Source organism: Aotus nancymaae, unplaced genomic scaffold (assembly GCF_030222135.1).
Source record: "Aotus nancymaae isolate 86718 unplaced genomic scaffold, 86718_ANA_hifiasm-v0.15.2.pri h1tg000089l, whole genome shotgun sequence".
Lineage (NCBI taxonomy): Eukaryota > Metazoa > Chordata > Mammalia > Primates > Aotidae > Aotus > Aotus nancymaae.
Window position 1 is genome coordinate 19,727,237 of NW_026988504.1, and position 25,980 is coordinate 19,753,216.

The window sequence follows — 25,980 nt, forward strand, 5'->3', positions numbered from 1 at the left end:
TAAGACTGGAAAAGGAGGCCCAAAACTTCCTGAGAGCCCACAACAGCCCAAGGGGACATTATCTTCCTCTCCTCCCCAGCCAGAGAATCCACAAGTGTGCTAAATCAGTGCCAGGTGGGTTGCAGCCGTTGTGGCAAACTGTGAATGAAGGGTCTGAAGAGGTCCAGATAAGTCCGCAGGGGCCACACCCAGGGTCAGGCCAACCTCCCCTCATTTGACAGAGGAAACTGAGCCCTGAAAGGGGACGGTATTAGAATGTCCAATGGAAGTAACTTTCAGGGCCTCAGTTTCCTCCTTTGTCACATGAGCCCAGCTCCGAGGCCCCCCTCCTCCCTCTGACATCCTAGGCTCTGGGTTCAAATCCACCCAACCTTCTGCTAGGTGCACAGCATGTTCCAGGCAATGCCAGGACCATGAGGAAACCCGCAGCACCGCCCCTCCCCTGCAGGATTTGTAATCCAGTTAGAGGAGAACTGCCGGGTATAAGAGCAAACAAGCCATTTAAATCCCAGGTGTCTGGGGGCGTTGCAGGGATCTCTGTGCCTCCCAGGGGCTGAGAGGACTCCACTGGGCAGAGATCTGAGGACTGCAGATGCGGAGGAGGCGCTCAGCAAAGAACGCAGGTCACATTTTCTCATTTGGCAGCAAAAGAGGACAAAGGCAACCTCTTGCATATTCTTATTTGGCAGCAAATGAGAAAAGACTGAGGAATCAGAAAGAGAGGAGAGGCATGCAGGAGCTCTGCAAAGCAAAGGAGAGCACGAGTGGGATTCCTGTAGGTGGATCCGGGAGACTTTGCCAAGCCAGGGTCAGGGGCTCTTGGGAGAGCATTTTCTACCCAAAGTGGCCAGTGGGCCTGGACCCTCACTGAAAGGAGGCTCTTTCTCCAAGCCTCGTGGAGGGGGAGTGCAAGTTCAGGCTGGGCTGGAACTGCTGGGGAAAGAGAAAAGGCATGCTGAGAGCTGGCTCTGTGTTCTTTGTACCCGTGCTTCATCAAGCACATACAAAGCGGGCAGAGGGAGCTCAGAGTGCAGAGGCCTGATGCCCCCTCATCCAGAGAGGGCCCCTCCAGCCTCACCCACCCCCCAGCCTCATCCATTTGCATGGGAGCATCAGGTGTCAGTAGGGGCAAAAAAATTGCCCCCCACAGAAGGCGCAAGGCCCCTCACAAGGATCTTGGGATTCTCCTCCCCAAAGGACAAAGACCACTTCCTGCATTTTGTAGGCAATCATCCCATGCCTAGCACAGTGCTATGCATCAAGCTGTGGCTCAATATGTTCTTATTGAGTGAATGAAGAAATGAATGAAGCTAGGCAGGGAGATGTACACTGAGCACTGGCTGGGTGTGATTCATTCATTCATCCATCCAACAACGATGTATTGAGAATTTCATAGATGCCAGCAGAGCATTAGGCACTGAAGATATTGTGAACAATATAGACATGATCCCAGCCCTTATCACCATATGGTCTGGCAGGGCACTGGGCTCTATAATGAAGACATGGCAACAATAAAAATCTGTGACCTCCCTAAGCTGCCTTTATCTGCCCAGGAAACTTCCCATCCCCTTCTTCTTGTTCTCCTTGTATTGTGTACCTCTAGTTATGTGGATGTGGGGTGGGCACAAGGCTCGCTGTTGAGCTGATGACAGTGTCTATCCCCTTAGCCACAGTGATGGGGAACATAACTCCAATAAGGCTAATCAGAGAACTTCCCTGGAACACATAAAGCTTTCTCTCTGTGTTAAGATTGCTAGGCTGGGCTAGCAATGGCCATGCTTCCAACGATGAGGGGATAATATATAAAGAGAAGCAGAGTGGAGATGGAAGAGAGGAAGCGATTCCTAGAGATACTGGATGTCCAGTCCCTGTCCCTGTCCCTGAGGCTCTTTTCTCCATTCTGTGAGTCACTCAGGGTCATCTGCAGCCAGCTGGCCTCCTGCATTCCCTTTTTAAATGAGCTTGTTTGCATTGGGTTTCTCTCCCATTCTCCTGATTCCCTGGGAGACTACTGCTCTAGGACCTCTGACCTGTCAGACCAGCCTCTTGGGTCAGCTGCAGCACTGAGGCCATCTCAGAGGAGGTGCCTGGAGGCTGGACCCTCAGCCCATTCTCCTAATCACCCTCTGGCTGCTCCCCAGGGGCTTTCTCATCCCATACAGATGATAATCATTTATGAAGCACTGAAAGGGAAATTAAAAATGAACCAGATGCTGGGTGCAGTGGTTCACACCTCTAATTCCTGCACTTTGAAAGGCTACGGTGGGAGGATTGTTTGAGCCCAGGAATTCAAGACAAGCCTGAGCAACATGGTGAGATCTGATCTCTAGAAAAAAATTTAAAATCAGCCAGGTGTGGTGATATGTGCCTGTGGTCCAGGCTACTCAGCAGGCTGAGGCGGGAGGATTGACTGAGCCTAGGAGTTTGAGGCAGTAGTGAGATATGATCACACCACTGCATTCCAGCCTAGGAATCAGACGACAGGGCCTCTGCCCTCATGCATCTACAACGAAGCTGGAGAGACTGAACTGATGAACCAATCCATGGAAAAGTTCAAGCCTGCACAGTTGGGGGTGAAGATGAGAAAGAAATGAACTTTCCAGATAAATGAAGTGTGATAGAAATATGTCTTTTCTTTTTTCTTTTTTTTTCAAGTGGAGTCTTCCTCTGTTGCCCAGGCTGGAGTACCACAGCATGATCTCCGCTCACCATCACCTTTGCCTCCTGGGTTCAAGTGATTCTCCTGCCTCAGCCTCCAGAGTAGCTGGGATTACAGGCGTGCGTCACCACGCCTGGCTAATTTTTTGTATTTTTAGTAGAGACAGGGTTTCACCATGTTGGCCAGGCTGGTCTCTCCTAACCTTGTGATCTGCCCACCTCGCCCTCCCAAAATGCTGGGATTACAGGCGTGAGCCACCCTGCCTGGACTTCTTTTTTCGTTTGTTTGTTTTGTTTAAGGGAGTTTCACTCTGTTGTCAAGTGCAGTGGCATGATCATAGTTCATTGCAGCCTTGAACTCCTGGGCTCAAGTGATCCTCCCGCCTAAGGCCCAAGAGTAGCTGGGACTAGAGGCATGTACCGCCATTCTCAGCTAATTTTTCTTTTACTTTTTGTAGAGACGGGGTCTTGCTTTGTTTCTCAGGCTGGTCTTGAACTCCTGGCCCCAATCTCCTGATCCTCCTACCTTAGCCTTCCGAAGTGTAGGGATTATAGGTATGAGCCACCGTGTCTAGTTTGATGGGAATATTTCTGATGTAGTCCACACTTCTTGCTTCTCAGACATGCGGGTCATTACCTGGGAAACGTATACCCATGCTCAGGGGCAACTGGGTTTTAAAGCAATTTGCCCTACACTGAGTAACCTGTCTCCTTCCTCCCTGTTGATGGTCACTGAGGTCTCATTTCCCATCCTGTCTGCTTCAAGGCACACAATGCTTTGGTGAAGTCCCGAGGCAGAGTGCAAAGGCTTGACAACAATTTGTGTCTCTGGAGCAAAAGCCTCAGCTGTTTTTGCAGTTTCCCCAGACTCAATCCATCCGCAGAGGCAGCCAGAGGTCTGACCTCAGATAAGACGGCAGCTCTCCACGAGACATCACGGATGAAGGAAGCAGATGAGAAGTTAATTCTAGCATGGTGCCTGGCATGCAGCAGACTCTCAACAAGTATGTGTTGAATGAGAGGCATGTCGCATAAAATCCTGAAAGGCGCAAGCAGAGACAAGACAAGGACAAGGAAGGCGGTGCAAGCTGCGGCACCGCAGGAGCAGAGGCTGCAGGCAGAAACGCAGGGCCCAGCGACCACCTGGCTTAGCTCCTGGAAAGCTGGGTGCTGGGGCCAGCTGGCCAGCCCTGGAGGGGACTCAATTCCATTCCTGAGGGCATGGCAGGGTAACCTCAAGCCTCTGAACCTCTCCCCCACCTCTGCCCCTCCCCAGGCCACGCAGAGGTGAGGGGTCATCCCAGAGAGAGCCAGAGGCCGCCTGAAAGGGCTGCCAGCCAAGAGGAGCAGCTGTTTTCAATGAGCTGCTTAACCTCGAGGCCCAGCCTGGAAATGTCCGAGTCAGCAGAAGCTGCCAGCCCCACCCTGCTAAGGGGCCAACCCTGGGGACCCAGCACCCCACCCTGAACTACTCTTGGCTAGAGACTGTCTCCACGTAGGTGCACGAACATTAGATCCTGGGCTGGAGGAGGGGGGCTTCCCTTCCATGGAGGGGGGTGATATGACATTGAAGCCCAATACCCTGCCCAACTGTGCCATATCCCCATCCAACATCCTGAGCTCTGGTGAGTTTCCCTCTACCGGCCACCTTCCCCTTTTCATGCCCTCCCCCTCCTCTCCAACAGTCCCTCGGTCCCAGCTGGTCCCTGCCAAGCCTAACCGCTTTCCTCCACTGCTTAAAGGGCGTGTGCCTGAAACCTACACACACAGCCCCAGTGGGTGCGCTGCTGCTGTCACAGGCCACCTCTGTAGATCAGTGCTGGCTTCCCACACCAGTCATTTCCAGAGGTGCTTTGCTCCCCCCTTCAAATCTCTGTGTCACAGACTGTGATATCTGTGTTCTAGGAAGACACTAAATCACACTCTGGCAGGGAATGGGTGGAAGGGTGGGACTGTCCCTTCACCTACTAAATGTAGGGGGTGGTGGGGAGGGGGGGTCCATGGACATTCAGGAAGGCGACTGTCACCTTTCTCGCGGTTTTGCTGGTCCCCAGACACCGCCCCGGGGGTGGGGGTGGGCGGTAATGTGGGCTGGGTGGAAGCTAGCCCCTGGGGTTCTCTGAGAAGGCAAATCCTCACCCGCGCTGGCCTTCCCCTTCTCAATGTCAAGGTATTTGATCTCATCCCCTGCTGGCTTTTGTCTTCTGAGACCAAAGCATCACAATATTTTCGGCGAGTCCTCTACCAGGCCCCTCTTGCCGGAGGAACTGCCAAGCGACAAAAAACAGGGATCGCTCTCGCCTCCAACCTCTGCTCCGGGCATTGCCCGGCCCTTTCCTCCCACTGGCTCTTCCTCACCGGGGTCACCAGGTCTGGGTCCCCAGAGCCGGCGCATCCCGGGGGCGGGCACACCTTGACCCCCTTCTCCTCCGACCTGGGGCCCAGGCTCTGCGGCTCCCAGTCCCACCTACCCTTGGAGTTCCGAGTCTTAGCTGCCTCTGCTCCCTGAGGTGCGCCCCTGACCCCGCCATCGTGCGCCCCCAACTCCACGGGGCACCCCTCCTTCCCCCTCAATCTGCGGCCGGCATGCCCCTCCCCCTGCCACCGTGCGCCCCCCCTCCAAGAGGCGCCCGCCCTCCACCCCCGTGCTCCCCCTCTCCACGGGGGGCCCCTCCCTCCACCGCCGTGCGCCCCCCTCAATCTGTGGTGCGCCCCTCTCCGCCGCCTCCCAGCCCAGCTAGACAAATGCCCGGTCTGCGTGGCCGCTACCCCGGCGCCGTCTGCGAGCCCGAAGCCAAAATAAACAGCCCAAGAGCCACTTCCTTCCCCGTGGGGGTAACTTTCACAACGACCGCCGGCTCCGGGCGCGGGAGGAAGTGACTTTCTGGGCCAGCACGATCCAGCCTCACTGACCAGGCCTCAGAGGGCAGAATTCGGGAATATGCGACCTGGAGCGCAGGTCGGAGGCAGAGCCTCACCGAGGCCACGCGATCGCTCGGACCCCATCGGCGACAGCGGCCACCACCCCATAAACGCAGGTCCGGAAGGCCTCTGCGGAGCCACACCTGTTCACCTCTCCGTGGGGCAGTGGTGCGCCTGTCCCTTCATAAAACCACGGACAGGTTAGGACTCCACGCCTGGTTGGTTGAGGAGGAACCAGTGAGAGCGAGTGGCTTTACTGGGAGACACTCACACGAATTTGGGGAAAGCACTTTTTTAAAATGTAGTTTTGACAAAGCGTCTACAAGGTGTGTGTGGTGGGGAGTAACCTAAAGCTAAAATATTACAGGCGCCCCTCCCGTTCATTGGAGAGTCAACAGAAATGAAGAAAAGCTTTGGGCCTTTCTGTAATTCACAATTTTCCATGGAGAAAACTTATGTTTTCTGAATTCAAAAAAACCAAAACCAAAAACTTAAGATACCCACACACACAAAATAAATGAGTAATGTATTCAACCAGAATGATTAGTTCATGAGAAACAGGTTTAAAATATTAACAGTCAGGCGGCCTGTAATCCTAGGATTACAGGATTATATTTTGGGAGGCCGAGGCAGGTGGATCATTTAAGGCCAGGAGTTCGAGACCAGCCTGGCTAATATGGTGAAACCCCATCTCTAATAAAAAAACAAGAATTACCCGGGCATGGTGGTGAGGTGGTGGGGCATGCCTGGGGAGACTGAGGCAGGAGAATCGCTTGAACCCAGGAGGAGGAGGTGGCAGTGAGCCCAGATCATACCACTGCACTCCAGCCTGGAGGACAGTGAGACCCTGTCTCAAAAAAAAAAAAAAAGAAATTAACATTCAATTCAATTTCTTGGTAATGGTTTTTCAAATGACCCTTGACAAAAAAGGCAGGGAGTCCCAACAACCTGTGTGGAGGTCCTCACTGGCCAGGCACCCTCTGAGGACCCAGCCTCCATCCCTGGCCTCTCCATGCCCTGGACCTTTGCCCGGCGTGAGTCTGGTCTTGTGAAAGATGTTTGTGAAATGACAGAATGATTGTGAACAGAGGGACCTTAGAATTCATCTTGACAATCCTTAGGAATGGGGAAACGGAACACAGAAAGCTCAAGTGACTTTCCCAGGAATGTTCACGGAATTGGACCATGGCCTTTTTATTAGGTCTAAACCCACTGGAGTCCTAAACAGCACGGTGCCAGTATTTGCTTCTCTAGGCAAACCACATCATTTATGTCAAAACCGAGAATGAAATGGCAAGTTAGTGATCATTACACCAGGACCACAAGCGTGAACCAGGCCTGCCCCAGGCAAACTGGGGCCTGTGGTCACCCTGCGCTTGTGAAAGACACAAAGAATGCCAGGCCTTAACATTTACCATGCGCTTCTGGGCACCAGACACTGGGCTTCAAAAGGCTTTTCATTAATCCTTGTAACAACCCTCCGATGTAGGTAAAACTCTGATCTGCACTCAACAGATGAGGAAACTGAGGTATTAAATAACTGAGAGATTAACATCTTGATAACACAGTTAATAAGGGGAAGAGCTGGGAAGGAAGGCTTATTCCAGAGTGGACTCTAGTTATTCTCGGTATTTTAAATGATAGCTTTCAGGCAAGTTGTGTTTAGCCTTCAGGGTATGTCAGAGAGACTATACATAAAAATGTGGATCTCTAGTCGAGGCAGCATGCCTGCAGGGCACTAGCCACAAGAGCTGGTACAGCTGCCCACCTGCGAGGGGTGTGAGCTGACCAGCCTGCCATAGTCTCCACCCATCCCTTTTATGCCCCCACCACACACACACACACACTGATGTGGAATTTGAATGGCCATATAGTATCATGCTTGTTTTTCTGAGTGGCAAAGCATTCTTCAGTATCCTGGTGTCTATTAAGAATGACGGCCAGGGATGGTGGCTCCCAGCACTTTGGGAGGCTGAGGCGGGCAGATCACTTGAGGCCAGGAGTTTGAGGCCAGCCTGGCCAACATGGTGAAACCTTGTCTCTACTAAAAATATAAAACTTAGCCGGGTGTGGTGTCGGGTACCTGCAGTCCCAGCTACTCAGGAGGCTGATGCAGGAGAATCACTTGAATCCTGGAGGCAGAGGTTGCAGTGAGCTGAGATAGTGCCACTCAAACCTCAGCAACGGAGTGACACTCTGTCTCAAAAAAAAAAAAAAAAGAAGAATGACAAGAGGGCTGCATCTATTTCAAAATAAAACAAAACAGCCGGGCGCAACTGCTCACGCCTGTAATCCCAGCACTGTCGGAGGCTGAGGTGGGTGGATCACAAGGTCAGGAGATTGAGTCCATCCCGGCCAACACGGTGAAACCCTGTCTCCACTAAAATACAAAAAATTAGCCAGGCATAGTGGTGGGCACCTGTAATCCAAGTTACTTAGCAGGCTGAGACAGGAGAATTGCTTGAACCTGGGAGGTGGAGGTTGCAGTGAGCTGAGATCACGCCATTGCACTCCAACCTGAGTGACAGAGAGACTCCGTCTCCAAAAACAACAACAAACTTCGAATCAGTGGGGTGGGGTCTGCTGCCCTGCAGACATGAGTGTGGTCAAATGACACTGACATGCTGCATAGGCGACATGAGACACATTTGAAACAGCACAATATGACTGAGAAATCAAGGCACACTTCCTAATGAGCTGCTGCTCCACCCATTGACAATTCCCTGGTCTCCTGACGTGGCAACATTCAAGGATGACTTGTTTGGTTCTAAAAGCAAAGCATGGCACTTTTTTTTTTTTTAAGAGGCTGGAGTGCAGTGATGCGATCTTGGCTCACTGCAACCTCTGCCTCCCGGGTTCAAGGGATTCTCCTGCCTCAGCCACCCAAGTAGCTGGGATTACAGGTGCCTGCCACCATGCCTGGCACATTTTTTGTATTTTTAGTAGAGATGGGGTTTCTCCATGTTAGCCAGGTTGGTCTTGAACTCCTGACCTCAGGTGATCCACCCGCCTCAGCCTCCCAAAGTGCTGGGATTACAGGCATGAGCCACTGTGCCCAAATGGCACTCTTTAAAGTCAAGTGAATTTAGAATCGTTCTTGCTTGGAAGCCTTCAAGATCTCCCTTTAAAACTCTAGCCAAAGATTAAACACTTGCCAACTTCTGCAACGACAGATCAGCCGGGCCTGGCCCCCACCTCCAGGAGGCACCATGATGGAGAGTTTGGGAGGGCAGCTCTAGAATCCAGACCTACCCAGGTTCACATCTCTGCTTGAACCCTTGGGCCCTGGGATTGGCTGCCTCACTTTCATGAGCCTCAATTTGGGGAGGACATGAATAAGACCTGTCTCGTGGGTTTCGGGGAGGACAAAGGGAGAGAAGGCTTCCTGTCCCTTTGTACCTGGGGAGTGCGCAGTTTTGATATTTAAGCAAGAGCCTCTGCCCAGATTTGGAAGGCAAGCTCAAGAATCTGTTTGTGTTTCACAGCAGTAAGCCTGGGAACCAGGCTTAGCAGACACTGCAATCTGGATAAGAAGAAACGATAAGAGGAAATAAGGCCAAGGACTCCAGTGTGTAAGCTGCTCTTCAGAAGAATGAAAAGAAAAATAAACCCACGGTCCAGATGCAAAGTCCTCCCCTGGCCCCAATTCCCATGGGTGCCCAGTCCCTTGCAACCACCATTTGCTTCTGCCTTTGAACTTCTGGACCCCTTCTCAGCTCTCCTGGAAGGGAGATGCAAGGAGAAGAGAAGGGCGTGTCAGGAAAAAGTGGAGGGTTCTCTGGAAAGGCCGGGACAGATCGGGTGTGCACTCCTCCAGCCACATTCCGGTTCTGCAGAAATAAACTGCAAGGGCAGCTGTGAAGGGAAAATGAGGTCACTCACAACGCAGCTGGAAGGGAAAGTGTGGAGAGGAGTGGGGCAGCGCCCGCACCCTTTGGCTCGGCAGACACTGGGACAGGAGGAGTCGGCCTGGGCCCTCGCTGGGACCCTCATGCAGTCACACAACCTCCGTCTCCCGGGTTCCAGCGATTCTCCTGCCTCAGCCTCCTGAGGAGATGGGACTACAGGCGCGCGCCACCACACCCAGCTAATTTTTGTATTTTTAGTAGAGACAGGGTTTCTCCATGTTGATCAGGCTGGTCTTGAACTCCTGAGCTGAAGTGCCTCGGCCTCCCAAAGTGCCAGGATTACAGGTGTGAGCCACTGCACCCAGCCAGAAGTTCATCCTCTATTGCTGATTTTTTAAAAAAGCCAAACTGAATACATAGTATGACTTCATTTTAATTTTCTTTTAAATCAAGTAATGACTAGAAAGACTCTTTTGCATTCTTGTTCTTAAACTCGGGTGTTGAAATCACCTGGGGAGCTTATTTACAAGCCGGTGTGTGGGCCCTAGGGCATGGCTGCTGAATTAGAATCTTGGAGGGACGGAATATCTGGATTGTAAACAAGAGTCCCAATCAATCCGGGGGTATACCACACTTTCAGAACAACCATACCGTACCCAGGTGTTAACAGTGGTTATGACTGACTTATGAGATAGCTGTTAATTTTTATTTTCTTCTCTTTGTATTTTCTACAATTAATGTGGCTGGTAATTAAAAAGAGAGAATACATGTGTGCATCTGCCCTTTATTTCAAACTTAACCTTGCGGGAAGGGGCTTGAACTCACATATGCAGAGTCCCACACTAAACTCAGCACATTTGGAGAGGATGACTGAAGGAGTAAACCAAACAAGATGCTCCTGGGAGAGCCTCCAGATGGGGGAGACCAGCCAGCCAGTCCTGGTGCCAAGGAGCAGACACTGCTGACAACCAAGAAGTGGGTGCCTTCGGAGGCATCAAGTTGACGCAGGTCAAGCCATCTTTTCACCCTGACTGGACTCCACATCAGACTTCAGGTCTGAGCAAGAAGTCCAGTGAGTTACGATGCACATGGCAACACTAGCCGTGACAATGAAAAATGACCTGGCTGGCGTGGTGGCATCACACCTATAATCCCAGCACTTTCAGGATGAAGCAGGAGGATTGCTTGAGCCCAGGAGTTCAAGGCCAGCCTGGGCAACACAGTGAGACCCTGTCTCTTAAAAACATGAGAGAGATGACGTAAATGGCCAACAGGGGATAAATTACGGTCCATTGACACAACTGAATCCTATGTAGCCAATAGAAGTTTGGGCAGAAATACACTGACATATTGCTGAATGAAAGAACATTATGAAACAACATGAAAACATATCTATAAAGTTTTATACAGGGAAAGCCGGGCGCAGTGGCTCATGTCTGTAATCCCAGCATTTTGGGAGGCTGAGGCAAGTGGATTGTTTGAGCTCAGTTCAAGACCAGTCTGGGCAACATGGTAAAACCCCATCTCTACATAAAATACAGGAAAAAAAAATCAGCTGTGGTTGGTGGTGCACACCTATGGTCCTGCTTACTCAGAAGGCTGAGATGGGAGGATTGCTTGAGCCCAGAAGATTGAGGCTGCAACGAGCCAAGATCGTGCCACTGCACTCCAGCCTGGGCAACAGAGCAAGACTCCATCTCAAAATATATATATATACATACATACACACACACACACACACACACACACATATGTATTTATGAAAAATGTGTGTGTGTGTGTGTGTATATATATTTTTGAGATGGATTTATATGTTTATAGAGGGCCATGCAAAGGAACCAGACCTGGATTGCATTCCTTGCTCATGTGTCCTGTCTCTCAGCCTCTCGGGCTCAATTTCCTTGTCTGTGAAATGGAAGAATGTGAAGGTTTAAAATATGGGCTAACCTGGAACCAACCCAAATGCCCATCGATGATAGACTGGACAGGGAAAATGTGGCACATACACACCATGGAATATTATGCAGCCATCAAAAACGATGAGTTCGTGTCCTTTGTAGGGACAAAGATGAACCTGGAAACCATCATTCTCAGCAAACTGACACAAGAACAGAAAATCAAACACCGCATGTTCTCACTCATAGGCGGGTGTTGAACAATGAGAACACATGGACACAGGGAGGGGAGCACTACACACTGGGGTCTGTTGGGGGGAAATAGGGGAGGGACAGCAGGGGGTTGGGAGTTGGGGAGAGAGAGCATGGGGAGAAATGCCAGATATAGGTGAAGGGGAGGAAGGCAGCAAATCACACTGCCACGTGTGTACCTATGCAACAATCTTGCATGTTCTTCACATGTACCCCAAAACCTAAAATGCAATTTAAAAAAAAAGACAAAAATAAATAAATAAAAAAGGAACTCTCTTATGGAAAAATAAAAAATAAAAATAAAATATGGGCTATATGGAATTATCTGATGCCGACCTTGGCTTACTTTATGTAAATGTAAATTTACTTTACTTGCTTTATGTAAATTTACTATCAGTAAGTGATAATGGGGTCTCCATTTCTCATTCGTTACACAAACAACGTTATATTGACACATTATAGTTTTTAAAAAGAAGGAAGCTTTCCAAAGGCCAATCCCCTAACTTGCTGGCACCTTTCTGACTTCCATTCGGGCCTCGTACCAGGTACCGTTACTTCGTGTTTATAGAATTTTGTGTCCTGTTGTTTTTCGAAAAGCAAAAGTGTATGACAGCGTTTGAGCGCTCCACCCTTGCCCCTTCTGCGAACACTCGGCTGCAAAGTCACAGAGATAAAGAGGAGAAAACTCGTGCTGGGGACTATTAATGGAGAGAGCGCCAGGCGGTTCCCTGCAGACGCAGAACCAGCTCCCGCCGGTGCCCCTTGAGAGTCTCCCGCAGAATTTCTCCAAGGTGACCCACGCGTAAGTCCCAAAGAAGGATCTGCGAGCTATGCTGAAAAACATCACCAGAGGGCCAGCTTACCCTCCCAGGGAGGCTCTGACTGGCTGTGAGGAGTCACATGCTCATCCTCGGACCAATTACAGGACAGTACTAGGAAGAGGATGAGAGGGCTGCTGGGATGATGTGACTGATCACAGGGAAAAGATGTGGCTGACACTCCATGGCCCAAGATACCAACATGGTTTTTACTTTTTTTTGTAGAGATGGAGTCTTGCTATGTTGCCCAAGGTGGTCTTCAACTCCTGGCCTCTCAGAGTGCTGGGATTACAGGCGTGAGTCACGGCACCCAACCTCCAGACGTGTTTTTTTATTTTTCCAGATGGAGTCTCACTCTATTGCCCAGGCTGGAGTGCCGTGGCAGAATCTCAGCCCATTGCAACTCCTGCCTTCTGGGTTCAAGCAATTCTCCTGCCTCAGCCTCCTGAGTAGCTGGGATTATAGGCGCCCGCCTATAATTTTTGTATTTTTAGTAGAGAGAGGGTTTCACCATGTTGGCCAGGCTGGTCTCGAACTCCTGACCTCAAGTGATTCACTTACCTGTGCCACCGAAAGTGCTGGGATTACAGACAGGAGCCACCACACCCAGCCTCCAGACATCTTTAAAACAGACGCATTTCATCTACAATTACCCCTGTTAAATAATACATTGTGAAATATATAGTATAGTATGTAAAATAACCTCTTTTAATTTTGTTGTGATTTTTCTACCAATTTTATCTATACATCCAAAATATTTCTATTCATATACACACACACGTAATACATGTATATATACATAAATATACATGCACACATCCACACACAAACATTTTTGGATCTTGTTTCACTCAATATTTCAGCAAAAGGATTTTTCTGTGCCCTTAAAAATATTTGTAAAACCCATTTTAATGGCTGCATATTATTCCATGATATAGTGTCACATTTCAATTCATTTCACAGCTATGACTTTAACTTATAAATAGAATTTCCTAAGTATAATGTTATGTCGAACACATTATTATATCAGTCTTTCCTGGCACTGTTGTGAGAGGTGAGACTGTTTTGCTAGTGATTTTAAACATTTTCCATCGGCTTATTAGACAATGACATTTCCTCTTGGTGAACTCTGTTCAGATCTTTTATAGTCTTATCTATTTTGATCTTAGTTGCCTTAAAACTATTGCAGGTTCCTGCATTTTTCTCATGGTTTTATATAAGCTAGTTGCTGTGTTTGTTACAGATCTCTTCCCTATTTGCTGTTCTTTTTAAATTTCTTTTGAAACCCTCCTGGTCGCTGAGTACCCTTCTCCCACATTAAAGGTAACCACTCTCCTGACTGCAAACAGCACAGATGAGTTATGCCTTTTATTTTGGTGTTTTCTTTTCTTTTCTTTTCTTTTCTTTTCTTTTCTTTTTTTTGAGACTGAGTTTCATTCTTGTTACCCAGGCTGGAGTGCAATGGCAGGATCTCAGCTCACTGCAACCTCCACCTCCCAGGTTCAAGCGATTCTCCCGCCTTAGCTTCCTCAGTAGCTGAGATTACAGGTGCCCGACACTACGCCTGGCTAATTTTTGTATTTTTAGTAGAGACGGGGTTTCACCACGTTGGCCAGGCTGGTTGAACTCCTGACCTCAGGTGATCCACCCACCCTGGCCTCCCAAAGTGCTGGGATTACAGGCGTGAGCCACTGCGACCAGTTATTTTGGTGTTTTCTATACATTAGGTCGTATGGTATGAAGCAGCCTCTGGCTCAGTTTATTTGTGAACTTCATCCATGCTGTGGCATGCAGCTGGAGCTTGTTCATTCTCATTGCTGTCTAATATTCAACTTTGTGAAGCTGCCACCATTCATCCATTCTATTGTTGATGGCCATTTGAGTGGTTTTCAGTTTGGCACTAGTTTTTAGCTTTTTGCTATTATGAATAATGCTACTATGAACAACTTTGTTTTTTTTTTTTGTTTTTTTTTTATAACTACAGTTACAATTCCTTAGGTTATCTACTAAATATAAAGGGGACGCCAGGAGCAGTGGTTCACGCCTGTAATCTCAGCACTTTGGCGGGCCGAGGCAGGTGGATCACTTTAGCTCAGGGGTTCACAACCAGCCTGGCCAACGTGGTGAAACTCCATCTCTACTAAAAATGCAAAAATTAACCGGGCGTGGTGGCGTGTGCCTGTAATCCCAGCTACTCAGGAGGCTGAGGCAGGAGAATCGCTTGAACTCAGGAGGGCAGAGGTTGCAGAGAGCCGAGATCATACCACTGCACTCCAGCCTGGGCGACAGAGAGAGACTCCGTCTAAAAATATATATATACAAAAATTAGCTGGGTATGATGGCAGGAAGCTGTAATTCCAGCTACTTGGGAGGTTGAGGCAGAATAATTGCTTCCACCTGGGAGGTGGAGGTTGCAGTGAGCTGAGATTACGCTGCTGCACTCCAGCCTGGGTGACTGAGTGAGACTCTGTCTCAGAAAAAGGGAAAAGGTGCCTTTTTAGTGGCTAGATCTGGTAGATACCAGCTGAAACAAATGGTCAAAGTTAGCATAAAGGAACAAAGTGACACTGGTGTGATAGAATGGAAGGACACAACATTACCCATGAGTTCCCTTTCCAAAAACGTTTAACATTTATCCAGGAACGAGTAAACAGACAAATTTAGACTGTGGGACATTTTACAAAACTACTTGCCTGGGATCCTCACAAATGCAAATGCTGTTAAAGACAAAGGCCAAGCAACTACTCCAGATTAAAGGAGATTGAAGAGAAATGACACCTAATTGAATCCTGAATTTGAAAACAGCTATAAAGGACATTATTGGGACAAATGGAGAAATCCTAACATGAACTGCATATGAGAAAAAAAATTCAATCTATTCTTGGGTGTGATTATGGGATTATGGTTACATAGTATCATGTCTTTGTTTTTAGTGGTTACATGCTGAAGTATTTAGGTGTCAAATATGTTACAACTAACCTTTATTTATTTATGTATTTATTTATTTTTGAGATGCAGTCTCACTCTGTCACCCAGTCTGGAGTGCAGTGGCACAACCTCGGCTCACTGCAACTTCTGCCTCCTGGATTCAAGCGATTCTCCTGCCTCAGCCTCCCGAGTAGCTGGGACTACAGGCATGTGCCACCACATCAGGGTAATTTTTTGTATTTTTAGTAGAGATGGGGTTTCACCATGTTGGCCAGGCTGGTCTCAAAATTCTGACCAAAGTGCTGGGATTACAGGCGTGAGCCACCACGCCCAGCCCCCAGTCTCTTAAAAACACTTATAAGAACACTTTTTTTTCTCTTTGACATTAGTATTTCATAAATTACCAAAAGTAAAATTATGACATCAAAGGATAGGAAGTCTCACATATCCAGTTTCTTACATGTTGTCTGAAAGACTGAATCCTGAAAAACAACCAATTTACAGTGCCCCGGTCAGATACATTGGCTTTTTCACAGCTCTGCCAAGACTAGATTTTCTGTTTTTGCTAGTTCAATTACGTAAAGAAAGCTAATTCATTTCATTTCTAGTGATCTTTGCACTTTATATTTTTTAATTTTCATTTATGTATTTATTTGAGACGGAGTCTCACTTTGTTGCCCAGGCTGGAGTGCAGTGGCACCATTTCGCCTCACCACAACTCTGCCTCCCAGGTTCAAATGATTCTCCTGTCTCAGCCCCCCGAGGAGCTAGGATTACAGGCGTGTGCCATCACGCCCAGCTACTTTTTTGTATTTTTAGTAGAGATGAGGTTTCATCATGTTGGCCAGGCTGGTCTTGAACTCCTAACCTCAGGCGATCCGCCCACCTCAGCCTCCCAAAGTGTCTGGATTACAGGCGTGAGCCACCACGCCCAGCCGATCCTTGAACTTTCCATGTGACAGCTTGCTATCTGAATTTCCTCCAGTGTGACCAAGTATAAACTATAAACTGAAATTAAAATTTCTAATTGGAATCCAGGGGTCTTTATAACATTTATTTTTGTTTTGTTTTGCTTTTGAGAGAGTCTCACTTTGTCACTTGGGCTGGAGTGCAGTGGCATGATCTCAGCTCACTGCAACCTCCGCCTCCAGGGTTCAAGCGATTCTCCTGCCTCACTCTCCGGAGTAGCTGGGATTAGAGGTGCCTGCCACCACCTCCAGCTAATTTTTTTTTTTTCCGAGACAGGATTTCACTCCCACCCAGGCTGGAGTGCAGTGGTGCTATCTCGGCTCACTGCAACCTCTGCCTCTCAGGTTCAAGCGATTCTCCTGCTTCAGCCTCCTGAGCAACTGGGATTACAGGTGCATGCCGCCACACCGGGCTAATTTTTGTATTTTTAGTAGAGATGGGATTTCACCTTGTTGGTTCAGCTGGTCTCGAACTCCTGACCTTGTGATCCACCCACCTCAGCCTCCCAAAATGCTGGGATTACAGGCGTGAGCCACCACGCCCGGCCATCCTCATAACATTTAAAAGTAAAAATTTCTTTTCCAATTAAGTTTTTTCTGGTGTGTCTCACGTTATGTTCTTATAGCAGTTTAAATCCACTTCAGGAATTTTTTCCTAGCACACTGGACTTTTTTCTGTCTATTTTAATTCAATACCATATGTTTTTCATGACTTGACATCACGTAAAATTCTAGAAGGATAACTCTCATTACCTTTCTATTTAAAAAAAAAAAAGTTCTTTGGAACACTTGTCTGCTTTCTTTTTTTCTTTTTCAGCAAATCTTTACTAAATAATACCAAATGCCAGGCTCACAGTTGCTCCCGCCTGTAATCCTAACACCTTGGGAGGCTGAGGCGGAGAAGCCCTTGAGCCCAGGAGTTTGAGACCAGCCTGGACAACATAGAAAGACGCCCCCACCACTAAAAATAGTAGCAACAAAGCCGGGCGCGGTGGCTCACGCCTGTAATCCCAGCACTCTGGAAGGCCAAGGCGGGAGGATCATGAGGTCAGGAGTTCGAGACCAGCTTGGCCAAAGTCGTGAAACCCCATCTCTACGAAAAATACAAAAAAATAGCCAGCCGTGGTGGCACATGCCTCTATTCCCAGCTACTTGGGAGGCTGAGGTAGGAGAATTGCTTCAACCTGGGAGGCTGAGGTAGAATTGCTTCAACCTGGGAGGCAGAAGTTGCAGTGAGCCAAGACTGAGACACAGCACTCCAGCCTGGGCAACAAAGCGAGATTCTGTCTCAAAAAAAAAAAACAGTAGCAAAAAATAGAGTGGTGCCACCTGTCATCCTAGCTTCTCGGGAAGCTAAAGCAGAAGAATCACTTGAGCCCAGGAGGTTGAGGCTCCCGTGAGCCATGACTGTGCCACTGCACTCCAGCCTGGGCAATAGAGCAAGACCCTGTTTCAAACAAACAAACAAAAACAAATGTCACCGTGTCCAAGGCACTGTGCTAGAACCTGTGCAGCGCAAAGGCCGTGCTCTGGAGGTGTCTGATGGGCCACAGCAGTAAAACGCTAGAGCAGCTGTGGAGAGAAAGCCTCCTTCCAGCTGAGGACAATCAAGGCCATGGTACTCAGAGACCGCCTTCTAGGAAGCTGCTGCTCCTGGTAGGGAAAAAAGCCTGAGCAGGGCTGGGCACCGTGGCTCACGCCTGTAATCCCAGCACTTTGGGAGGCTCAGATGGGTGGATCACCTGAGGTCAGGAGTCCAAGACCAGCCTGACAAACATGGAGAAACCCTATCTCTACTAAAAATACAAAATTAGCCAGGTGTGGTGGCGCATGCCTGTAATCCCAGCTACTCGGGAGGCTGAGGCAGGAGAATCGCTTGAACCTGGGAGGCAGAGGTTGCAGTAAGCCGAGATTACGCCATTGCACTCCAACCTGGGCAACAAGAGTGAAACTCCGTCTCAAAAAAAAAAAACAAAAAGCCTGAGCAGAGTTCCGGTTGGGAGCACTGAGAGCTGTGGGTAAGGCAAGGAGCTCAGCTTGACTTGTACAAGGGCTGAGAACCTGACCATGGAAGGCCAGGAATTCTTTTTTTTTTTTTTTTTTTTTTTGGAGACAGTCTTGCTCTGTCATGCAGGCTGGAGTGCAGTGGCGTGATCTTAGCTCACTACAATCTCCACCTCCCAGGTTCAAGCAATTCTCCTGCCTCAGCCTCCCAAGTAGCTGGAATTACAGGCACCTGCCACCATGCCCAGCTAAGGTTTGTATTTTCAGTAGAGTCGGGGTTTCACTATGTTGGCCAGGCTGGACTCAAACTTCTGACCTCAAGTGATCCACCCACCTCAGCCTCCCAAAGTGCTGGGATTACAGGCATGCACCACCACACCTGGCTAATTTTTGTATTTTTAGTAGAGACAGGGTTTCATCATTTTGTATTTATGTATTTTTAGTAGAGACGGGGGTTTTACCATTTTGGCCAGGCTGGTCTTAAACTCCTGACCTCAGGTGACCCGCCTGCCTCATGAATCTTTGTTGGGAAGATTGCCCATAGAATCTACTAGTAGTAGGTTGTGACTTGTGCTACCCCTTGTTCGGAAAACTGACGAGTAATCCACCCCTTGTTTAGCATGTAATCAAGAAGTAACAATTAGTACAAGCAGCAGAGCCTCCCAAAGCTACTGCTCTGCCTATGGAGTAGCCATTTTTTTTTTTTTTTTTTTTTTTTGAGACAGAGTTTCACTCTTGTTACCCAGGCTGGAGTGCAATGGCACGATCTCGGCTCACCACAACCTCCGCCTCCTGGGTTCAGGCAATTCTCCCGCCTCAGCCTCCTGAGTAGCTGGGATTACAGGCACGCGCCACCATGCCCAGCTAATTTTTTGTATTTTTAGTAGAGACGGGCTTTCACCATGTTGACCGGGATGGTCTCGATCTCTTGACCTCGTGATCCACCTGCCTCGGCCTCCCAAAGTGCTGGGATTACAGGCGTGAGCCACTGCGCCCAGCCCCGGAGTAGCCATTTCTTATTCCTTTACTTTCCTAGTGAACTTGGTTCCACTTTAACCTATGGATTCACCTCAAATTCTTAGGTGAGTTCCCTCTCTTGAGGTCTGGATTGGACCCCTTTTCTGGTAACAGTTGTAGTTAGAATTTTTTTTTTTTTTTTTTTGAGACAGGGTCTCACTCTGTCACCCAGGCTGAATGCAATGATGTGATCACGGCTCACTACAGCCTCAACCTCCTGTGCTCTAGCAATCCTCCTGTCTCAGCCTCCCCAGTTGCTGGGGCAACAGGCATAAGCCAGGACACCCGGCTAATTGTGCTTTTTGCTTGTTTGTTTTTGTAGTGACTGGGTTTCGCCATGTTGCCCAAGCTGGTCTTGAACTCCTGGGCTCAAGCAGTCTTCCCTCTCGGCCTCCCAACATGCTGGGAACGATAGGCATGGGCCACTGTGTCCAGCAGCATTTTGTATATTGAAGACTATGTTTTATCATATTTGGGAACCTTGATAGTCATGTTTTTTTTTTTTTTTTTTTTTTTTGAGACGGAGTCTTGCTCTGTCGTGATCTCGACTCACTACAGCCTCCGCCTCCCAGGTTCAAGCAATTCTCCTGCCTCAGCCTCCTGAGTAGCTGGAATTACAGGTGCCCACCACCATGCCAATTTTTTGGTATTTTTAGTAGAGACGGGGTTTCACTCTGTTGGCCAGGATGGTCTCGAACTCCTGACCTTGTGATCTGCCCACCTTGGCCTCCCAAAGTGCTGGATTACAGGCGTGAGCCACCATGCCCAGTCCTAATTTTTGTATTTTTAGTAGAGACGGGGTTTCACCATGTTGGTCAGGCTGGTCTTGAATTCCTGACCCCAAGCAATCCACCCGCCTCAGCCTCGCAAAGTGCTGGGATTACAGGTGTATGCCACCTCACCCAGGCTTTCTCTTCTTAATAATAAAAATCACAATAATTTAATATTATTTAAGAAATTATTCTGTGCCCAGTTGTGTACCAGGCACATATCTCATATGTTCATTATCTCATTTGTATGTAACTCTTATGATACCTCTATAAGAGGTATTGATTTTTCCCATCTTATAAATGAAGACACTTGAGCCTCTGCCTGAGGTCACATAGCTGGTGAGTGGCATTAATCCTGGTCCCACCGATCCCGTTCCTATGTACATTTCCAGAGGACTGAGGGGAGGAAACACTGCCAGCCACGCCCACACTCCTGCCTCATCTATAGGCGGGAGGAGCCACTGCTCAGCCCCACATCAGCTGCCTTCAGGGAAGGCTGGGGAAGGCTGGCTGTAGTGTTCTCTACATGTGTCCTTCCAAAGTGGTCCCTGGAAAGGAGATTAACAGAGCAGCCACCCATCCGATCTGGGATCTGTCACTGTGAGCCATGTCTGTGTGCTTGTCTCCCGTCAACCCAAGTCAGCCCAAGAGCCTGGGACCAGGCCCCCTCAGTGTCCTCCTGGGATCCTGGAGCCTCAAAGGAAGGGTCACTGGAAATGGGGAAGAAGATGGGAGAGGAGGGCACACCAGGCAAAGGGATCACATGCGGGCAAAGGCCTGGAGGTGGGGAAGGCTTGGGGAGGACTGAGCAGCACCAGCCAGGGAGGACAACAGAGCAGAGGCATCGGGGGGCGGGGAAAGTAGAAAGAAGGTGGTCCCTCTTCTAGCAACAAATCAGAGCTGTGGAAGGCAGAATGCACAGTTGGAGAAAGAGAAATGAGGGAAGGGGAGGCCAAGGGGAGCAGAGCACAGGTGGAAGGGGTCCAAGAGGCGGGGGTGCAGTGGGGGGCAGGGGGAAGGGCAGGAAAGGAACCAATGGTGGAATTTCACGAGGGGCCACGGTGTGGTTTAGGGGGTCAACCCAATCTGTTTCCTAAAGGGCTGCAGCTGGCGGACCCAGCAGTCCCCTGGTGTCTGCAGGTGCCACTGGACAGCCTTCATCCAGCCTGCCGTTTACTGGCATAACCCCTAGCTGAGGCATGACCGGGGTCTGCAGTGCCAGGGTGAGCTCCAGGAGAGTGTCACGCTCCATGGGCCCACCATGCCTAGATTCACAGGACCCTAAACAGGAAGACACGCTTCCTCTCAGCAGTGCTCAGGCCTTCCAAGTCCAGGACTCCCACTGGAGACATGGTGGGGACTTCTGAAATAAAGAACAGGCCACAGTCTTCTCTGCTCTCAGCTCTGCAGGGGCTCAGTAGACCCCCCCTAATGAATGAATGAATGAATGAATGAATGAACAACCATGTGAATCCTGACTGCAGGGAAGCTGGGGTGCCAGGCTGGGGCACCTTGAATCCCTCACTTATCAATGTCTTCTTGGAGAGGACCCCTCAGAAATCCTAAGGACACTGAAGGCAGCTCAGTCCAGGCCTCCTGGGCCTGCAAGGAAGTGGGTGAGCCAAGCACCCAGATGGCTAACGTGTGACAGAGGGCTGCCAGTCCCACCTCCTCCTCAGGAGTCCTCCCGGTGGGACACATTGAGAGGCATCCTAGAGGGCTTGGAGTTATGGGAGCGGAGGGAACCCATAAGGCAGAATTTCCCAGGCTTTCCTAACACACACCCCCCGACAGTGCTTCATGTGATCGAGACGCCGCATGGTACTAGAGCCTTCAGGCTCCGTAACCACACCTGGGTTCGAACCTCACTGCTCCCACTTTCTAGTGTACCGAGTGTGGCAGCACAGTGTTGAGTGACTGCCTTAACATCTCTAATGTTTTCACTCCAGGTGTGTGCAAAGGGGACACCCACTCAGAGACGGGAGGTGCTGAAGAGCTGCTGCCGGCACAGCACCCAGCACAGCACCCACCAATCGCACAGTGCAGCCATGGCTGCCATCACGCATTCCCTCCAGGGGTGTGGACGGTGCAACAGGACTCATCCTCCATGCTTAAATTGATGGGAACTCAAATGAATATCTGCCTGAGAACTGCACAGCACTTCTGAAATCATCTCATCGGGCCAAGTCACGGCGCCCTGTTTATATCAGAAAGCCAGGATGTCTCTGGTGGCCAAAACCCGGGCTTCCTCCTCCCCTCCGTGTACCCTCACCTTGCCCAGGTGAACCCAGAAGGGAGCCAGGATCCCAGCACCAGCCACAGCTCGGCTGGGCACCTCCCGGGCCCTGATGGCTCACAGAAAGCCAAAGGGTTGGAGCAAGGAAAACTGAGTTTTGCGTCGGGGAGCAGTAAGACGTTTCTGAACCCCCCGACTCAGCAGACGCTGGGCCGGAAGTGTGGGAGCTGGTCTGGCTGGCTGCGGTCAGAGCCCCAAGTACCCGATTCCTCCTTCACGCGGCAGCGTCCTTCCCCACAGGAAGATTTCCCAAGGTCTCCTCACCCCACAACCTTGAGACTTACCCCTGGGGCTCCCAGAAGCCCCTTTCTCAGCAAATGGCCCCTCATTCCTCTGCTCAGAAACTTCTAGGGGTCCCCTGGGATTCCCCACAGCCAGCGTGCAGGACCCTTCCCCATTCCGGCCTCCCAGGTACCTCTTTCACTTGGCCTTCTCCCCAGCCCGGCCAGCAAGCATCCATGTCATCCCCAAAAGGGCCCAGTCCGGCGTCCCCTTCCTGCCTCTTTCCAGAGGGCCATGGGTCTCTCCTGCCTCCAACCTCCAGAGAGGAAGCGTCCACACCCAGCCTTTCACTTACTAGGGGTGTGACCAAGGTAAATGATCAGACCCCTCTTAGCCTCCATTTCCTCATCTGCAAAATGGTCCAACAATAATGAGCTCCTTGGGTTGCTATCAGAATGAAATGGGAACCTGCACATGAAGCGTTTAGCGTGGCTCCAGGCAGGCAGGCATCCCACAATGGCATCCTGCACCCCCCAGTTCAGTGTTCCGTGTTTCATCTTCCCACTGTTCCCAGAGGATGCACCTTACACTCTTTCCTAGCTTCCCTCCTCCCCAAGTACTTGGCTCAAGGCTGGGCAAACTAAATGTTCCAGAAACGCAGTAATATGGCAGTCAACAAAGAGGACCCCTTCCAGTGACAGGCTCCGTAGGCCACTCCTCAGAGGTGGTGTAAAGATGGATTCCATTGGGCCGGGCGCGGTGGCTCACGCCTGTAATCCTAGCACTTTGGGAGGCCGAGGCGGCCCTGTAATCCCACCACTTTGGGGTGGATCACAAGGTCAAGAGATCGAGACCATCCTGGCCAACACGGTGAAACCCCGTCTCTACTAAAAATACAAAATAATTAGCCGGGCGTGGTGGCACGTGCCTGTGGTCCCAGCTACTTGGGAGGCTGAGGCGGAAGAATCGCTTGAACCCAGGAGGTGGAGGTTGCGGTGAGCCAAGATTGTGCCACTGCACTCCAGCCTGGTGACAGAGCAAGACTCTGTCTCAGAAAAAAAAAAAAAAAAAAGGATTCCACCATCATGCACCAAGAAGGTACTGCCGCCTCGCTGCCCTGCCCCGGGCTCTGGGCCCACAGGGCTTCCCCCGTGTGGTCAGGAAACTGCCCATACACAGCCCCTGCCCTGCCTGGCATAAGCCTCACCCCAGCAGCACTGACCTGCCACACCCTACCTCCCACGTGCATTTCCTGGGGTCATCTGTTCCCTGGTGCTGGTGAATTCCTCCCAATGACAACGTAATTCACCAGGTACTAGGGCCTGCCAGCTCTTCTGGCAAGGAATTCGGCCCAGAGGCTCTGAAGGGGCTTCCCAGGGGAAGGCCGAGTGGCAGCTGGCAGGGCGGGGGCAGGCACACTCTGGGCAGAGGGTGCAGTTCTGAGGGAAGGACCTGCCACAGCTCCATCCTCCTCCTGCTCAGCTGCTGCTGGGAGCCTCTGCCTGCCACCCAGATCCAGGCCTCCTCAGGGTGTGGTCCATGCAGTGCCACAGGGAAGGGGACCCTGTGAGGCTACTCATCCCCTGGACACAGCCCCAGGGAGGGCCGGGCACAGAGACCAGGAGGAGAGGGGACACTCCAGGCGTCCTTGTACTCCCTGACCGGGCCTCTCACCAGGCACTTCCAGGCCCCTCTTTGAAAAGCTCCACGGGGAAAGGCCGAGTCAGCACTCTGGCCACAACTCTCTCCCAGGGCCTGGCTTTAAAGTGTGCTCTGGGGCTCTGGGAATGGCCCTCCTCCCCACCCCTCCCCTCTGCCTGCCTCCTAAGGCCCTGCGCAGAGGAGCAGACGAAGGCAGGAGTTCGAGGAGACAGGGGAACCGCCTACGAGGCTGCCCTGCGGTGGGTTAGGGGGTTACCCGGCCTGGTTTGCGTCTGTCCGACATTCAATGCCAGGTGGGCCCAGAATTGCTCCGGGGGCTCTGGTTGGTGTGAATGTGGGTCACCGAGGCCCCCACCTTTCCCATCTGGCTGATACGTGTCTTGCGCCTACGTCACACCAGGCCAACCCAGCAAGCATGGGCCAGGCTGGAGGCCCCAGACTCTCCAGGGGGCTGTCTGGTCCTTGCACAAAACTGCAGACACCGCCTGGACTGTCCCCATCCCCCAATTAAACAGCCAGGAGGACCAAGCTGGGCCAGCATGGGGCTGTAATCACCACCCTCCTCGGCGATTCTCGCGTTCACTCCAGGCACCCCCGCTCCACTCCCCCAGGAAGTGGATCTTTCCTTTTAACTCTCGGATTCTTGGCCAGGGATCTGTCTGTCCCCACTCTTCACCATTACCCCTGAATAAGGGGCAGGAAGAGAAGGGGGCAGTTTCGGGTTTTCCGATTTTTGTTTTCTGTTGTTTGGGTTTTGGTTTTTGCATCTTTAGCAGCTCTTTTGCCGCTCTCTGGAGGGCCACCAGGGTGCCCAGAGCTGCCCACGCTACGCAGCATCACAGCACGGCAGCGCCCAGCCCGTCGCTGCGTCCCGGTGGCAGAAGCCTCCTCACAGGGCTGCTGAGCTCACGCGGGGCGGATGCCACATGCCACAGCCTCCTTGAAGACTAAGTGTGGAAAAGAAAATATCAACGCCCACGAGATGCGGGGACCGGGCGGGACGGTGGGGGGAAGCGAACACTCGCAGATAGTTGGAAAGCCCTCCTAATGCATCAGTCCTGGGATAGAGCCAGGAGCCCGGGCTCTCCGGGCGCGCCCTGCAGGTCCCCCTGCCAAGGACTGGCCGGCGCCGGGTGGTCCGGGAGCGCCGAGCGCAGGGGTCCTCGCGAGCCCACCCGCTTCCTCCGAGGCTGCTGGAGTGCCCCCGGCTCCCCTCCCCCGCCGCCCGCCACATCTGGTTCCACTCAGGTCCTCCCCCACCTCCAGGCGCGCTCCTCCTCCTCTCTCCTCCCCCGCTTTCAGAAAAGCGGAGACGAGTTTTAAAAACCCAGTCACACACACACGCACACGCACACGCACACACGCTTCTGGAGAAAAGGGGGGAAAAAGAGGGAAAAGTCGAGAGCGGCCCGCGCCCCGGCGCTCCCCCCGCCCGGGCCCCGAAGTTGGCCAAGTTGGCAGCTCCTTACCCGGGAGGGCGGCGTTCCCGGGGGCGCCAGGGCGGCCGAGGTGCAGGCCCCCGAGGAGCAGGACGCAGCGCAGCAGGTGACGAGGCCAGGACGCGGGGGCTGGCCGGCCGGGCCCCATCCCCGGGCACGGCGCTCAGCGGACGCGGGAACCGAGGGCGCACGGGCGCGACGCGCGGTGGCAGCCCCGAGGCTCGGCTGTGATGACCGCCCACAAGGGGCTCGCGTCCTCCTCTGGGTCCGGACGAAGTGAT

The 25,980-nt window shown here is 51.1% G+C and overlaps 1 protein-coding gene across 1 annotated transcript in view; it reads right to left on the minus strand.

The window, feature by feature from the left end:
- MRC2 (mannose receptor C type 2) overlaps nt 1-25,980 on the minus strand; it is a 58,048-nt gene extending 32,068 nt beyond the window's left edge. Inside the window, exon 1 of the mRNA XM_064369151.1 lies at nt 25,730-25,980. Coding sequence (XP_064225221.1) covers nt 25,730-25,847 — 118 coding nt within the window. The 5' untranslated portion in view covers nt 25,848-25,980. The remainder of the gene's footprint in view (nt 1-25,729) is intronic.